The 15,171-nt window shown below is 39.4% G+C and overlaps 1 protein-coding gene across 2 annotated transcripts in view; it reads right to left on the bottom strand.

Moving 5' to 3' along the window:
- Positions 1-15,171, bottom strand: part of EFCAB13 (EF-hand calcium binding domain 13) — a 242,789-nt gene that overhangs the window by 149,156 nt on the left and 78,462 nt on the right. For both annotated transcript variants that reach the window (XM_032320157.1, XM_032320158.1), the window contains exons 17-19: positions 5,296-5,367; positions 1,611-1,754; positions 1,028-1,099 (exon numbers count right to left, since the gene is read on the bottom strand). In XM_032320157.1, coding sequence (XP_032176048.1) covers positions 1,028-1,099; positions 1,611-1,754; positions 5,296-5,367 — 288 coding nt within the window. The remainder of the gene's footprint in view (positions 1-1,027; positions 1,100-1,610; positions 1,755-5,295; positions 5,368-15,171) is intronic.

Genomic DNA, 15,171 nt, shown 5'->3' with positions numbered 1-15,171 from the left:
TAAATATCATCAAGAGTGTATGGGGCGCCTGGGTGGCTCAGTGGGTTAAGCCTCTGCCTTCAGCTCAGGTCATGATCTCAGGGTCCTGGGATTCAGCCCCGCATCGGCTCTCTGCTCAGCAGGGAGCCTGGTTCCCTCTCCCCCTCTGCCCACCTCTCTGCCTACTTGTGATCTCTCTCTCTCTGTGTCAAATAAATAAATAAATAATCTTTAAAAAAAGAAGAGTGTTGTGGATAAAATTATAGTACATCCCCATAATGGAATATTATGCAGTCCTTAAAAAGAATGAGGTAGTTTATATGATATAATGGAACATGGAATAATATCTAAGATACACTATTAATTTCTTTTAAAAAGCAAGTTGTGGAATATAACACAGTAATTTAATTTTTAAATAACAATTTAAGAACACACAAATACTCACAGATGCAAGTAAAAAAGCCTAAAAGAATACTTACTAAACTTCAACAGGGATATTTTCAGAGGGTGACATTACAAGAGCCTTAGTGCTTTATATTTCTTACCTTTCTGGTCACTATATTTTTTATAACAGTTTTTAAATTGCCATTATTATATAACAAAGTTTTTTTATTCAGTTATTGGAAAACATTACAACCTCATGATTTTCCCAATCCTTTCCACTGAAGTAAAAATTCTTTTTTTAAAAAAGATTTTATTTATTTATTCAGAGAAAGAGAGCATGCATGTGCTTGATCCCATGTTGGGGGGAATCTCAGGGGCCCTGAGATTATGACCTGAACCAAATCAAGAGTTGATGCTTAACAGACTGAGCCACCCAGGTGCCCCTCAAGTAAAAATTCTTAAATGAAAAAAATTGTAGTAAGGTTTGCCATAAGTACAAATGCTCAAATATTAATAAAAGAAACATTTGGCACAGATACTACTACAAAGAAGATTTAAGCACCAAATATAGTGTTTGACCTTTAAACGAGTGACCTTTAAACGAGTGACCTTTAAACGAGTCCTGTGTTGTAGCCATTCAGCAGTTTTACCATAAAGCTCTTACCAATAAAATTGGAAAATTTCTGGTTGTCCTTCAAAGCCTTCATACAATCTTTAACATTCACCATGTTTTCATCTGGAAGAAAGAAAGAGGTGATAAACAAGAATCCCTGGACAAGGTTATATTAAAAAGCTAGTATAAAAATAAAAATCAGCATACAAGATACTTTGGATTCATTTTCACCTATTATGCTTTGCAATTAACCTTACAAGGCTGTAGATACACTAGTTCTGATTCTACCTGTAAGGGAACTAAAATACCAAGAAAGTTATAAGTCCAATAACTTCACTTGGTGCAAAGTGGCAAAGCTAGGTTTTCTATTCAAAGAACTGGAATTTTCAAGCCCACTTCCCATAAATTTTTGACCTGCTGTTAAAAAGTATTCTAACTGCAAAAGAGGAATGTGAAAGAAGAAAGGCTCCCTTTCAAGACCTTTACAGTAATACAAGCAAATACCTACAGATATTTGCTCAACAAAGGGACGCCATTTACCTAAACAAAGACCTTGCACACTTTCATTACAGGGTCTCCTATCTAAAACAAACAAACAAACAAACAAAACTGATAGTAATATTTAAATGCTTACCAGAAACAAAATCTGATTTAAGAATTTTCTCTACCTCCTCTTCAGGTGACTTAATCCCAATATTTCCTAGAAAGCTCTCCAAGTTCTTCCCAGGTATCATGTCACCTTCAAGCGCATCAAGGGCTAAAACAATGTTCTGTAACTCTAGAAATAGAAAAAAGTTATTTGGTAAATGAACTAACCTCTGATTTAAAAAACAATGGTAGCTATCACTAAAGACTTTTGTCAGTGGCAGTCTGAGATTTATTATCACATCCTGAATTGAAGAATAAGAAATCTCAGTGAAGAACCCAGGCCTCAGGGAATTCTAAGTCCAGCAACACAATACATTTGGTCCATCATGTTTCTTTGGCGCTAACATAAAATTGGCACAACCAAAATGATTCATATAGTTGAATATTTCACTGCAATCACATGAAGTAGTTATTTTACCATGAAGCTGTAATGGTAGCCAACAAAATTAACTCATTCTGAATGAGGTGAAATGAATTTCAGAATCATGAGAAATGCAAAATATGAAACACAAGTATCACAAGGACTCATTAGTTTGGTTTTTTCCCCCCAATTCTATCACGATGCAGTTGTACCCTGGCTTCTGGAATTGTTTCATTTCCAACCCTTTCAAAGGAGGCAGTGTTAAGTTAGATAGACTTGCATTCATATCCTGGCTCCAGGATCTGTCACCTGGAAATGTGTGACCTTGATCAAATTATTACTACTTAACCCCTCTATAAAACTCAGTAGTCTTATATCTAAAATAAGATAGTAATACTATCTACCTCACAGGGTTAATGTGGAAATTGAATATGATGATGTATGAAAAACAAAACAATTCTAGATATATGGCAAGTACTTAATTAATGTCATATTAATAGCAATAAAATAACTACTACTACTACTATTACTATTACTAAAGCCATCAGGAACTAGCTATAAATAGTAATCACAGCTCCTTAGCACCTTTGAACCTGCCTCACTTTCTGTCCTAACATCATGGGGAGGCGACTGAAAATGGCAATCTGAGCTTTGCCGGCACCTAAAAATCTGCATCAGTTCTGTTTCTTCGTTTTCACTAGTACTTGGTTTCCTTTAAAATATAGTTTCCTTGCACAACCATCTTGGGTGGGGGCTGCTCATCGTCCCAAGCTCCCCATAAGGCCAGGAAGCAGAGAAGCACCCCTAAATTTCTGCTGCTGATGTCAGGCTACTTTAGGTCCACCTTCAGTCAAACCTTAGCCCTTTGTCTGAGGTTCAGGCCTGTCATTCACCTACACCACCCTTCTGACACCATCATCTACTACTGTCTGAGCACACTTTCACCATCTCTGAGGATCTTGGCACCTTGTTCATAATCCTCCCTCAACCCCATTTCCTCTTGTCATCTGATGATAATAAGGATGACCTTGACCTCTTAAGTTCAAAAAGTCTTCACTTACCTTCCAAAATCATCCAAACCAAAGGCTATACTTAATCTTCATCATTACCTAGAATTGGCTGCCCCACCACTAAAATCTTAAAGTAAAAGATCAGACACCTCACCGTAATCCTTTATAATTATGCGGTATGTTGAAGGAAAGCATAGAACTGTATTCACAATATGCCCATTTTCAAGGTCCCTCCAAGTTCGCCAACAAATAGTCCAGGCACAGTGAACTAACCTTATCCATTATTATTGAAGTGAACATTCTGAAAGCCAAGTTCTCATGGGCCAGCCAGTCAACCTTGCAAGCAGGTTTTTCTAAAGAGGGCAGCTTCAGGCCTGCTACGTTAACACTTGTATTCTAGGGGGTGCTTCCTAACTCTTCCTTGTAGTTATTGGCCTTATACTGCACTAGCTGACAGATTCCAGTGCCATTCCTCTAACGATTGTGACCATTTCCCAGATTCAGGTACTTAAACTATATCTGTTCTTCTTTTCCAATGGCTTAATTTCAAAAATTTTTCCTTCCTCCTCATTCACTGTCCTGAATACGAGTCTCCTTCTGAGCTCTGCTATCTGATTTCAAAATTAATTACCATTTAACAAGTATATAATATATGCCTAATAATTGGGTTATACATATGCTTTACATGTGTTTTTGCTCTTGAACCTGACAACTCTATGACAAACAGGATTTCATTAGCTCCCTTGTTTTAAAGATGAGGAAATCAGAATGGTCTACAAAGATTACCTAGCTGGTAAGTCAAAAAAACCACAAACCACCAAATATCATACCCCATGGCCTGTGTTCTTTTCTACCTCTATGCATTGTTTCCTGGAGCTCAGCTAACTGTACTATGTTGACACTAATTATGTTATGTAACCTAGGTAACATATTTATGTCAACAGAGACTTATTAAACACTTTTCTTAACCTAAAAGAGAAACAATAATGTCAGAAATTTCCTATGCAGGTCAGAGTGGTTATTGAAAATCTGAGATTTGTCTACTTCTTTATACACAGAAATTTCTCTGTATCTGTTTCCCTAAATATATGGTCACCTTCGCGAGGTGGGGATCCTGGTGATTGGAGCCAAAATAATGAGACTACCGAGGGATGATCAGTAGGTAACTTTATTTCTTACAATCATTTCTTTTATACTTTTCACAAGATCCAGTTACAAACAGGATATAGATTTACGTGCAGGACATGAACTGCGTGTGAGATGTGAGCTACATGCAGGACGTGGGCTACGTGTAGGTAATCAAGTGCCACAAGCCAATGACAACAACAACAACAACAGCCATTATCTCTTAGCTTTAAATAACAAGAGCAAGTTAAGGATTCTCCACACTTAATCAGATCCATCTCAAGGAGGACGTGAAAGCACTCCCAGGATCCTCCCCTGTTTATACCAGGTGTCAGCCAGGGAGACTCTTGCCCTCCATCTCCTGGAGTTTTCTCACAGGATCTCACAGGACCCCAGTCACATTGGCAGGGATCCAGATCGTGTTCCAACATATATACCTGTGTTTTATTCTTTTCCTGATAATGTTTCTTGACCAAATAATCATGAGTGGTTATTCAAATAAATTACATTAAGTTTTTATAATTAATTCATAATCATTAATCATCATTAAGTGGTTATTCAAATAAATGACATTAAGTCTAAATGTTTTCTAAACAAAAAAGTACACAAACTCCACAAGTATAATCTTCACTGGTTTTAGTTCTGTTTTAATTTTTAAGCAAAAATAGAAATCAAGTAGTAGAAATTACCCTTGCTACCAAAATGTACATGGTCTCTCTTGTGTTTTAATAAAAAACAAGAAAAGGAACATAAGGAATGTCTACTAAAGGAAGCAATAGAAGATTCCTGAGAAATTTTATTGAATAATATAGAAGCCTATACAGTAGGTAGAATCCTGTCTGAGGCTTAAAATGATACAGAAAATATTCATATCTGAAAAAATCTAAAGCCAGTAACTGACTTTATATAAAGCCCAAATACAAAAAAAGGATTTTTTTTATCCAAAAAAGGAATTTAAAATAGCTTTACACAGACCCTATTCCAGAAAAAGCCTTTTTTCTTTCATCAAGGAAGCTGTCAACTTTTAATCAAAACCAAGTTTCACCTGCTTTAAAACAGATCAATGCCAACATGTTAACCAGAAATTAGCAGAACTAGAAACACTAAAAAACAAAACAAAAAGACATCCATTCAATAAAAGTAAATTTAACAGTCACAAATAATCTAGTACTTACCTTTTAACCTGGAGGCATCACGCATATCCTTTACCACTTTTCCAAATTCTTCTATTTGCACTTCATCACCTTCTGAAAGAAAAACATTTTTATATTATTACGTTCAAACATTTTTAGTAGATCAGCCTTACTAAGCAAAATTCAAGATCCAATGCAGCAATCTCTAAAAATGTAAATCATTTGATGTACTCGTATTTCCTTTTCATATTGTTGACTGATGAGGGAGCAAGAGGCTGGCTGAGAACAAAGCAAAAGCTGGCGCCTTGCACCCCCCCCCTTTCATCCGCTCCCCTCCATACGTGTAGCATTCCTCAGGCACCCCTGACCGCCATAAAACGATAAATAGTTAACTTGCAGAGATCACAGTCCTGCAAGGTAGGAGTCTCCCTTGGTTTGCAAATATCCTTGAGATTTACAACAAAGAAGTTACCTTATCAATAGCCCAATCTCCAAAGACACAGAACTCAGTTCCTCAAGCCTAATGTTACCCTCCCCTCCATAAAAACCGAAGGAGGTGGAAGTAGAAGGAAAAGTAAATAAAGTTAAATTTCTTCTAAACCTAAATCTTATTAACAAGGATGCTTGATAGCAGGAATGGAACATTCCACCAGACTTCCAATTGTCTTTACTCGATAACAACTAAGCCTTCAATATCCTGATAGTATTCTTTGCCCCAATAGCCCTTCTGAACACCCCTTTGTCCTCACCTACCCAACCGTGGGGTATATAACATGCCCACCTTCACAACCCGGGGCGGCCGCATCTCTGCCTGCCCACGGGCCCTGTCCCCGTGCTTTAATAAACCACCATTTTGCACCAATGACGTCTTAAGAATTCTTTCTTTAGTCGTCGGCTCCGAACCTCCTCACCCCACCGAACCTGACTTAGGTTCTGGGACTTCATCATTTTTGGCGAGCCAGCCAGGAGGTGTGTGAGTTCACATTTGGACTCTGAGCTTCGGTGCAAAATTGGTGAGTACTTTCTCTCCTTTTCCTGTACTCTCATTCCAGGGCTTTTTCAAGGAGTATGGTCTTATTGGAACACTTGCATGTCAATTGCTCAGGCTGTAATCCTCTAGCCCGTGGCTACTCTACGGGGAGGAGAGCGTCTGGCTTTTGGCTGTAAGCTAGTACCCTGGCCGGAATGGCAATAAGACCCAGAAACTTGATGGCCTCACTCTATTCCTGTTCTTATAGAAAGTTGTCTCTCTTGGGCACGGGACAGCCACCTAAGTCACCAGGACAGCTGCCAATCTTAAGACTCCCGTGTGAGGTTTCCTCCTGATTGATCTAATGTGATCCCCTCCACATCCCTGGTCTAGCCACTTCTGGCCGCGAGACCTCCACTGGGAGCCGGCCGAAACCAGTACCCGATTGAATTGAAACGCAACCGGGGACCGTTTCCTAGGGAAGTTGGCTGTAAGGACCACATGTGTTGGAATGTCGCATAGACCATGATGGATTTCAGTCTTTACTGTTTCTCGTCAGTGTCTTCTGCAAACCGCCTAAAGCTATGAAATTGAGTAATTTCCCTTGCCAAAACTTCTCTAGCGTTTTTGTGGGTTAATATGGCAAAACAGTATGCAGTCTTCAGGATAGACAATGGCTTGGCATGGCACAATTTCCTAGTCCATTCACCAGGCACCCATCTGTAGCCTAGGATGCGATGGGGAAGTGGAGGGACGCCGGCACCCCTCCAGAGCCTCTTACGGCAGGAATGCCTTCTGGGGAAGGCAGGATGGTGATCAATAGCGTATCTTGAGGGACGCCTCAGGTCGCTTTTGACACCTAAAACCTCTGACATACCCTGTGTGGGACGCCACCCAGGAGTCGGGGGATTTGGTAATGGACCTTCTTTACTTTTCTGGAAGCATAGCCTCAGTAGGCTGCTTCAGTTCCCAAGGACTCTACCTTGGGGTCCCTTTTAACCCACTGGAAATGATTTGGATTGCAAAACTTAGGAAAGAACTGAGCTCCTGTAACACTGCATGGCCTCAGTGGGATCTATCAGTTAGATCTCTGCAGGAAACAGGGCAAATGGACCTAGGGTGCCTGCATTGCTCATACCTAGGCCTTCATTGCTCTGCACCAGGACCCCAGACTAAGGGGCTTTTATGGAATGTGTTTGCCCAAATGAGTCAGTTGTAAACTTTCTCCTGACATATTGGATGGAAATTACGTAAATAAGCCTTCTTCTAGTAAACCCAGGTTGCTGGGCCATCCCTAGCAAAGGGGACTCTGGCTTTATTTCTCTCTGTTTCTCCTAATAGATGTGGGAGCTTCTCCCTCACTCACATCCGTGTTAATGGCTATAACTGGAGCCAACTGGGGTGGGTCTAACTCGAGACAGAGACTATAAGGAATATTCCCAAGCAGCTGCCGAAACTCTCTTCGTTTCGGGGAAGTTTCCCTGTGTTCTCTGGCCTGACTTGGACTGCCTAACCCCTCCCCCCTTGCTGGTGGGAAAGCATGGTGTCTGCTCCTCTGTTGGGGCTTATGAGCTCTAAAACCGGGAATCTTTTCTCTGCCTCCTGGCAGCACTTTGTTTCCTGTTTTCCCCTTCTGTTTCTGCACCAAGGTGCGTGCAGCCTGCATGACTAGCCTCTAGATCATGCACCACAGCTCCTTCTCTTTCCACTGTCAAGGAGCAAGAAGAGCAGCCCCTGGACCTAACACTCCCCACTCCAGATCTTCCCACGCATGTCTCAGGTAAACATTCAAAGCGGAGTGGGTCCAGGTGGAACATAAATCAGAGTTGGAACTAAGTTAAGTTTGTTGGTTTAATTAAGATAAGACCTGTCTTTAAAGTTATCAGCAGTAAATGTGAAACTTCGAATTTACTGAAGGTCAGATAAGCTTGTGTTACTTGTTAAAATTTGTTAGCAAAGAAATAACTAAACTGATGGTTAATTGTCTGTCTCAAAGTTTTAATGGGTAATTGCTGAAGTAGCTTTCAAAGTCTTTGGTAACCTGATAGTTTTAAAGTTTTGCTTGGATGACAAATGGAATTGAATTGTGGACATCTAGGTCTTAACCAAGCAGGATAAAATGCTAGGTCGTTAATTACTGGATGTAGGTTTGTGCTTTTGACTTCTTACTGCAAAGAAACTAAGAGAATCTAAATCTGTTGGTAAACTTGTTTTCCACTTAACTGATTCATAAATTGCCACCTGAAGAATTCTGTTGTAACAGTTCACAATTGGTTAATAATTAGTCTTCATTAGAGATTAAGGTGTTTCTAAGAATACAAAGTTCTGCTTAGTGTAACTAAGACTGATGGAAATAAAGGGAAACTCTGTATGTAGGAAAGTAGGAGATATGTAAGAAAGATTGAAGGAATGGGAATACATTTTGTTGAAGGTAAAGGAAGGTAATTTTGTCCTAAATGAGATGGTTGTTTGGAAGGAAATGGCTTGGGACAAAACCTGAATGCAAAGGAAAGTTGTAGAAGGTTTGTGAAGGGAAATCTTCAGAAAAGGAATTTTAGCTATGGTCAAGAATGAACTAAGATTGAAATGAATGGGTTTTAAAGGTACATTGGTACAAGACTGAAATTGTCTCTGTTCAAAAGGACAATGTTTTCTTAGATCAATTGATCTGCTGTTAAGAAAATGTAAATGGTTTTCTCTTTGCCTGCCCAGAAAAACCAGTTTCTATGATCAGTTTTACCAGGTGTTTAACATCCCTAATTATATTTAGGCATGTGCTTTAAAACTTTCTAAGATTTTAGCAAATGTTGACAAGATTTAAATCGTAAATCTCTTTAACTCAGGCTTTTCCTTGGTATGTGAAGTTGCTCATGAAGTACTACTGAACTAGTGATAAACCTTGGGTTACATTTGGGAAAATACTATAACTATTCTAGAGATTCTACGCACTTCCTAAAGTTTTAACGTTTTGAGAGATCATCGCTTGATACTGTAATTATGGAAATGTTATGTATCACAGAAATAACCTGATTTCCTTGCAGCTAAATTGTAAACTCCTGTGTCTCTTTAGCTCTAACCATATCCATTCTGAGTTTTTGTCATTTATAATTGTTTTAATTCTCTTGTAAAATGAGTTTTATCTTCAAGGATATTCCTATAAAGGACTTTCAGTACAAATACAGATATTTGATATACTTGAAAATCCTAAACTGAAATGGGTAAGAATTTCCAAAACTGACTAAAGCCGCATTCACCAGAATTAGTAACATGGGACTAAATGACCTAAAAGATTATAGTGTTGTGTCTCTTAATGTTTTGTCTTACTTTAAACATTGCTGGTTCTCTCTAATGTTTGCTCTTCCAGACTAGGGATACTTTTTCTTAAGTTATCTGTAACTTACAGAGATGTGAAAGTGCTCAAAGCATTCAAGCTTTTCTCTCTACCTGAACCCTCTGAAACCAAAAGGTCTTAGTAAGTATTCTTTCTTCCATGGCAATCAGTCATTTGCATAAGTTCAATAAGAATCTGTTTTCCTTGTAATTGGAAACACTGGTTATTTTACCAAGGCTTTGACTGGGATGTCATATTTGAAAAGACTCAGATATGAGCAGACAGTTTAAAGGAACTAAGGTTGACTTTATGAAACCTGGAGCCATAAAGCCCCTTGGGACTGTTGGCCTGATACCTTGCTTACAGAGTTCCCAGCAGCCTCACCAGGTGAGTAAAGAATGTCACTCCTTGGTAGGTGCGGTCTCAGGAAGAGGAATTCGCCCAAAGGTATTGCAGGCATGCCTGATGGCAAGTACAGGGCTTGGCTTCTGGCCCGGAGAGGCTACTAAAAGTTCAACCTAGAGATTCCTTATACAAAGTTCCAGCAAAGCAGATTCTAAAAGATCTATTGATCACACTCACTGTTCTTGCTGAGCTTATGTAAATAATGGGCAGAGTTTGTTAAAACTGGACTTGTTTCACAAGTGAATTAGTCCTGATTTGGCTATCTCTGTAAATGAGGGTTATTTTAGAGAAAAAAAAAATTGTTTTAGTAACACACCTTTATGGATGTTAAATTCTAGATTTGATTGTCTTTAAATGTTTACCTAAGCTAAACAATTTGAGGTAAACTTCAGAGAAATTACACAATAGCTTCTTTAGTCGATCTTACTGTTTTGTGGGGATATTAGCAGACCCCACGGCACATGATTAAACAACTGGAATAATGAAATTGCCTAAAAGCCAACCTGTCTCACTCCATAGGATTAACGATGGACTTGTGGAGATAATGGATGACCCCACTTTCTTTATGAGTCGATTGGATGATTCATGGGGGACTCCCCTTATCTCTTGACAAGTTTTCTCCCACTTGACAATGATCCTCTGTAATCAGGATATTGTTAAGGTTGGACCACTCAAAGGTCTTCTTATTGGTTTCATCCCTTAGTCATATTTATCCTAGAGGCCACCTCTGTTGAGGTGCAATTGCAAACAGATGCTTTAGCTAAGCATAGAACAGCCCTCATAAAAGGAGCCTCAAAGCTTACTATGGAACAGCCCTCCTATAAAAGAGCCTCAAAGCTCACTATGGGACAGTCCTTGACTGTAATGACTGTCACATCAGGTCCAGATTTGTCTTAAAAGCCAAAGGCCACAAATGGATGATGGAGGCCAACTAATTAAATACTGGGCTACACTAACAGATATGCCAGAAATAATACTTAAAATTTGTCAAACTTTAAACCTAGTTACCTGTATGCCTGAACCTGACCTGTACTTCTTTCTCTATAGAGCAAAAGAAGTTATTGATCTTGCTTATTACTCTATTTGTCCAGATTTAAGATGCCCCTGTTAAAAATACGACTGACAGTTGGTTTTCTGATGACAATAGTTTTCATAGAAAAAATAAGAACAGCTAGGTATGCTATAGTGCTCACTAGCACTTTGCAATTGCCAGAGCCTAAGAATTAACATTTATACTGACTCCAAATATGCTTTCCTGGTACTACATGCCCATGGAGCTATTTGGAAGGAAAGGGGATTGCTATCAAGCCATAACTCCCCAATCAAATATGGGCCTAAGTTACGAAACCCTCCTTATCGCTATACTAAGGATGGTGTATATCAAATCTAGGATGCATATTTGTGTTTCATACCCACACCCATTGGACAGCTCACTCAAAATGCAGTTTTATGCTAGGAACAAAGAAATCATACGAGGGATACTTGGGCAAAGAACACACGATATCTGGGATGGCTATCACTAGAAATGTGTTCCCAAGTAATAGTACTCCAGGCTACTGACTGGTTTGCTACTGACTGGGCAAGGCGACCTGGCATCAGATGGCCAGCTCCAAATGGAACCCACTGGATATGTGGAACCAACCTGTGGCCCTGGCTTCCTCCAGGGTGGATAGGTCGCTGTACTTTAGGATTTGCCTGGATTCATGGGCGCATTACTAAAACCATTGCAACCCCAGCTAATCTCCCCAACTTGAAACAAAGATGGACACGATCATGTTTTTAAATGGTATGATCACTTAGCATCCATTTTTGTTCCATCTGCGGGACTAGAGGATGTCATGTGGCATGTAGAAGCCCTTAATAAATATACTACAAAGGCACTCAATGATTCACTAAATGGCATCTCCCTACTTAATACTGAAGTGTCACAGATACGCAGGGCAGTCCTACAAAATAGGATGGCCTTAGATGTCCTGACAGCAGCCCAGGGTGGCACATGCGCAATTATCAAAACAGAATGTTGTGTGTATATCCCAGACTATCACAAAAATGTCACAGGACTAATAAAAGATATGAATACTCAAATTAAGGCCCTACAAGATCCTTCTCTCTCTCTCAGTGAATGGTTAAGTTCCTGGTTTGAAGGAGGACTATGGCCAAATCTCCTTTTCGGGCTTCTCATTCTTATCGTCTTATTAACCTTAATATGTTGCTTTGTTCCATGTTTCTCTACTTGGTGCCGAGACTCCATTGCTACAATGACTTCACCACGACAGACGATCCTTGTTGCGCGCGAGGACGCCTCTTCACTGTCAGCGCTGGATTCAGCTGCCTCTACCTTTCGTAACTCCCATATACGTTCCTACCCTGATCAATATTGACCCGAGCAGGTAGGGACAGCTCTACGCCCCTATTCAGCACGAAGAAGTTACAGAAGATGAGACCTTCCACCTTCAACCACCTTAAAGATTTAAGGGTCAAAATTGTTCAGGGGGGAATGATGAGGGAGCAAGAGGCTGGCTGAAGACAAAGCAAAAGCTGGCGCCTTGCACCCCCCCCCTTTCATCTGCTCCCCTCCATATGTGTAGCATTCCTCAGGCACCCCTGACCGCCATAAAACGATAAATAGTTAACTTGCAGAGATCACAGTCCTGCAAGGTAGGAGTCTCCCTTGGTTTGCAAATATCCTTGAGATTTACAACAAAGAAGTTACCTTATCAATAGCCCAATTTCCAAAGACACAGAACTCAGTTCCTCAAGCCTAATGTTACCCTCCCCTCCATAAAAACCGAAGGAGGTGGAAGTAGAAGGAAAAGTAAATAAAGTTAAATTTCTTCTAAACCTAAATCTTATTAACAAGGATAGCAGGAATGGAACATTCCACCAGACTTCCAATTGTCTTTACTCGATAACAACTAAGCCTTCAATATCCTGATAGTATTCTTTGCCCCAATAGCCCTTCTGAACACCCCTTTGTCCTCACCTACCCAACCGTGGGGTATATAACATGCCCACCTTCACAACCCGGGGCAGCAGCATCTCTGCCTGCCCACGGGCCCTGTCCCCGTGCTTTAATAAACCACCATTTTGCACCAATGACGTCTTAAGAATTCTTTCTTTAGTCGTCGGCTCCGAACCTCCTCACCCCACCGAACCTGACTTAGGTTCTGGGACTTCATCATTGACTATCCAAAAGATCAATTTTATGGAATAAATAAACCTTAAGATTATAGGAGAAAGGCTGTTTTCAATATCCATCAATCAAGAGAAACTGTGTAATCCATATCCCTAGAGATAACACTAAGAGACAAACCTCAATTTTAGTTTAACCTTTCAAATGTTTACAGATAAAAATACTGTACCAGATTAACTTTAAAGATTTTTCCAATGCCAGATGGTTCTATAATTTCTAACACATGTTTACACTCATTTCTTACAAAGAACACACAGATACTAGAAAGCAAAAGTGACAAACACAGGAGGCAGAGGTGGCTTTGCTTTCCCAGTCAGGAGCAGGGAAATTAGCACAAGGATTTAGAATTATTATTATTCTATGGTCACAGGATAGAATACAGGTGCTATAAAATGAGATATTGAAGAAGTATTTCTAAATTTGCTAAATGATAAATGCCTTTTCTATTTTTCAATGCCTTTTTGTAACCACCGTAAAAATATTTTTTAGGGACACCTGGGTAGCTTAAAGTGTCCACCTTCAGTTCTGATCATGATCCCGAGGTTGACCATGATCCCATGGTCCGAGGATCCAGCTCTGCATCCGGCTCCTTGTTCAGCTGGAGCCTGCTTCTCCCTCTGCCTTCCCCTCCCCCTTCTTGTCTGTCTGTCTGTATCTCTCTCTCTTTCTCTGACAAATAAAATATTTTTTAAAATATTTTTTAAAAACTTCAAATATACTTTGAAATATTAATGAGTCAATACAGAATACCATCAATAACCAAGAAGTAATAATTCAATCTCACTAAGTAGAGGGAACCTAAACCATTTTTTTCCTTTTTAACACACCATGGTCAAAAAAGAATATCCTTGGTAAGTAATTTTTTTTTTTAAGATTTTATTTATTTGACAGAGAGAGAGCCAGCGAAAGCAGGAACACAAGCAGTGGGAATGGGAGAGGGAGAAACAGGCCTCCCGCCAAGCAGGAAGCCCGATGTAGCCCGATCCCAGGACTTTGGGACCATGACCCAACCCGAAGGCAAACTGTCCAACAGTAGAGTCACCCAGGCGCCCCAGGTCAGTAATTTTTAAGTTCTTCATGTTTCTAGGTCTCTGTTGAGCTACTTAAGCAGTTCACTTGGTCATTTCCCACACTTTAATCAGAGAAACTCAACTTTTATGATTTATGTACTAAGGTACTCTGTAAGAATTCATTTAGAAGAAAAGAATTCTACTGCTTTAACAGCACCAAATATAAATACAAAGCCAAAAATACAAGGTTCAAAACTTTGCACACCACTGCATTAAAATAAGAATTAAATCTCTGTGCTGAAGTTCCAATGTTAAGAGAAGAAATGGTATGACAGATGGAGCACAAAACGTTTTCAAAATTATGCATGTATTTGGATTTAGATGGTAGAATGTTCTACATTTTACACACTGCCTTTTTGCTTTATAGGTATATAATAATGAATAGGATATAATATTTATTCTTTATTATCACAGTAAGTAATTTCATAGATAGCTGAGTTATTTTTATAGCTCATAAAATGATACATTATTGGTCTGATTAAAATAAATGCTATATAATACTTTCTCTGGTACATGTTGCCTTCAACTTCCACTCACTCTCTCAAGGGAAACTGAAGCTTTGCAATGAAAGAGAGGGTGGATCCCTACTATCAAGTCATAAGTATCCTTCTATTTTGATTAACCCTCCTCATCTCAAATATCTCAATAAACAAAATAATCAACACACTTAAAGTCCAAAATTACCAGCATCACTTAAACAGGAGCTTAATGGAGAAAAAGGGGCAATTAATCCTCACAGGGAAAGACAGTTCTTTGACGAAGACCCCAGAGGCATGCTTCTGTTACTAGGCTAGTTTGGCATAAGCATTCCATATACAAGAGTACAGTAATACATTTGTAACTTGATGCGGGAGTGGAAATGTTTGCCTGTGGTTGCGTTCTATCTCTCTCCTGCCTACAGAACATCAGCAGTAAATGATAGTCTTATCTTTAAAATTTTGGTCTTTAA

Source organism: Mustela erminea, chromosome 18, assembly GCF_009829155.1.
Source record: "Mustela erminea isolate mMusErm1 chromosome 18, mMusErm1.Pri, whole genome shotgun sequence".
NCBI classification, from domain to species: Eukaryota; Metazoa; Chordata; class Mammalia; order Carnivora; family Mustelidae; genus Mustela; species Mustela erminea.
The sequence above is the reverse complement of the archived record's forward strand: the minus strand, read 5'-3'. Positions and strand labels throughout refer to the sequence as shown.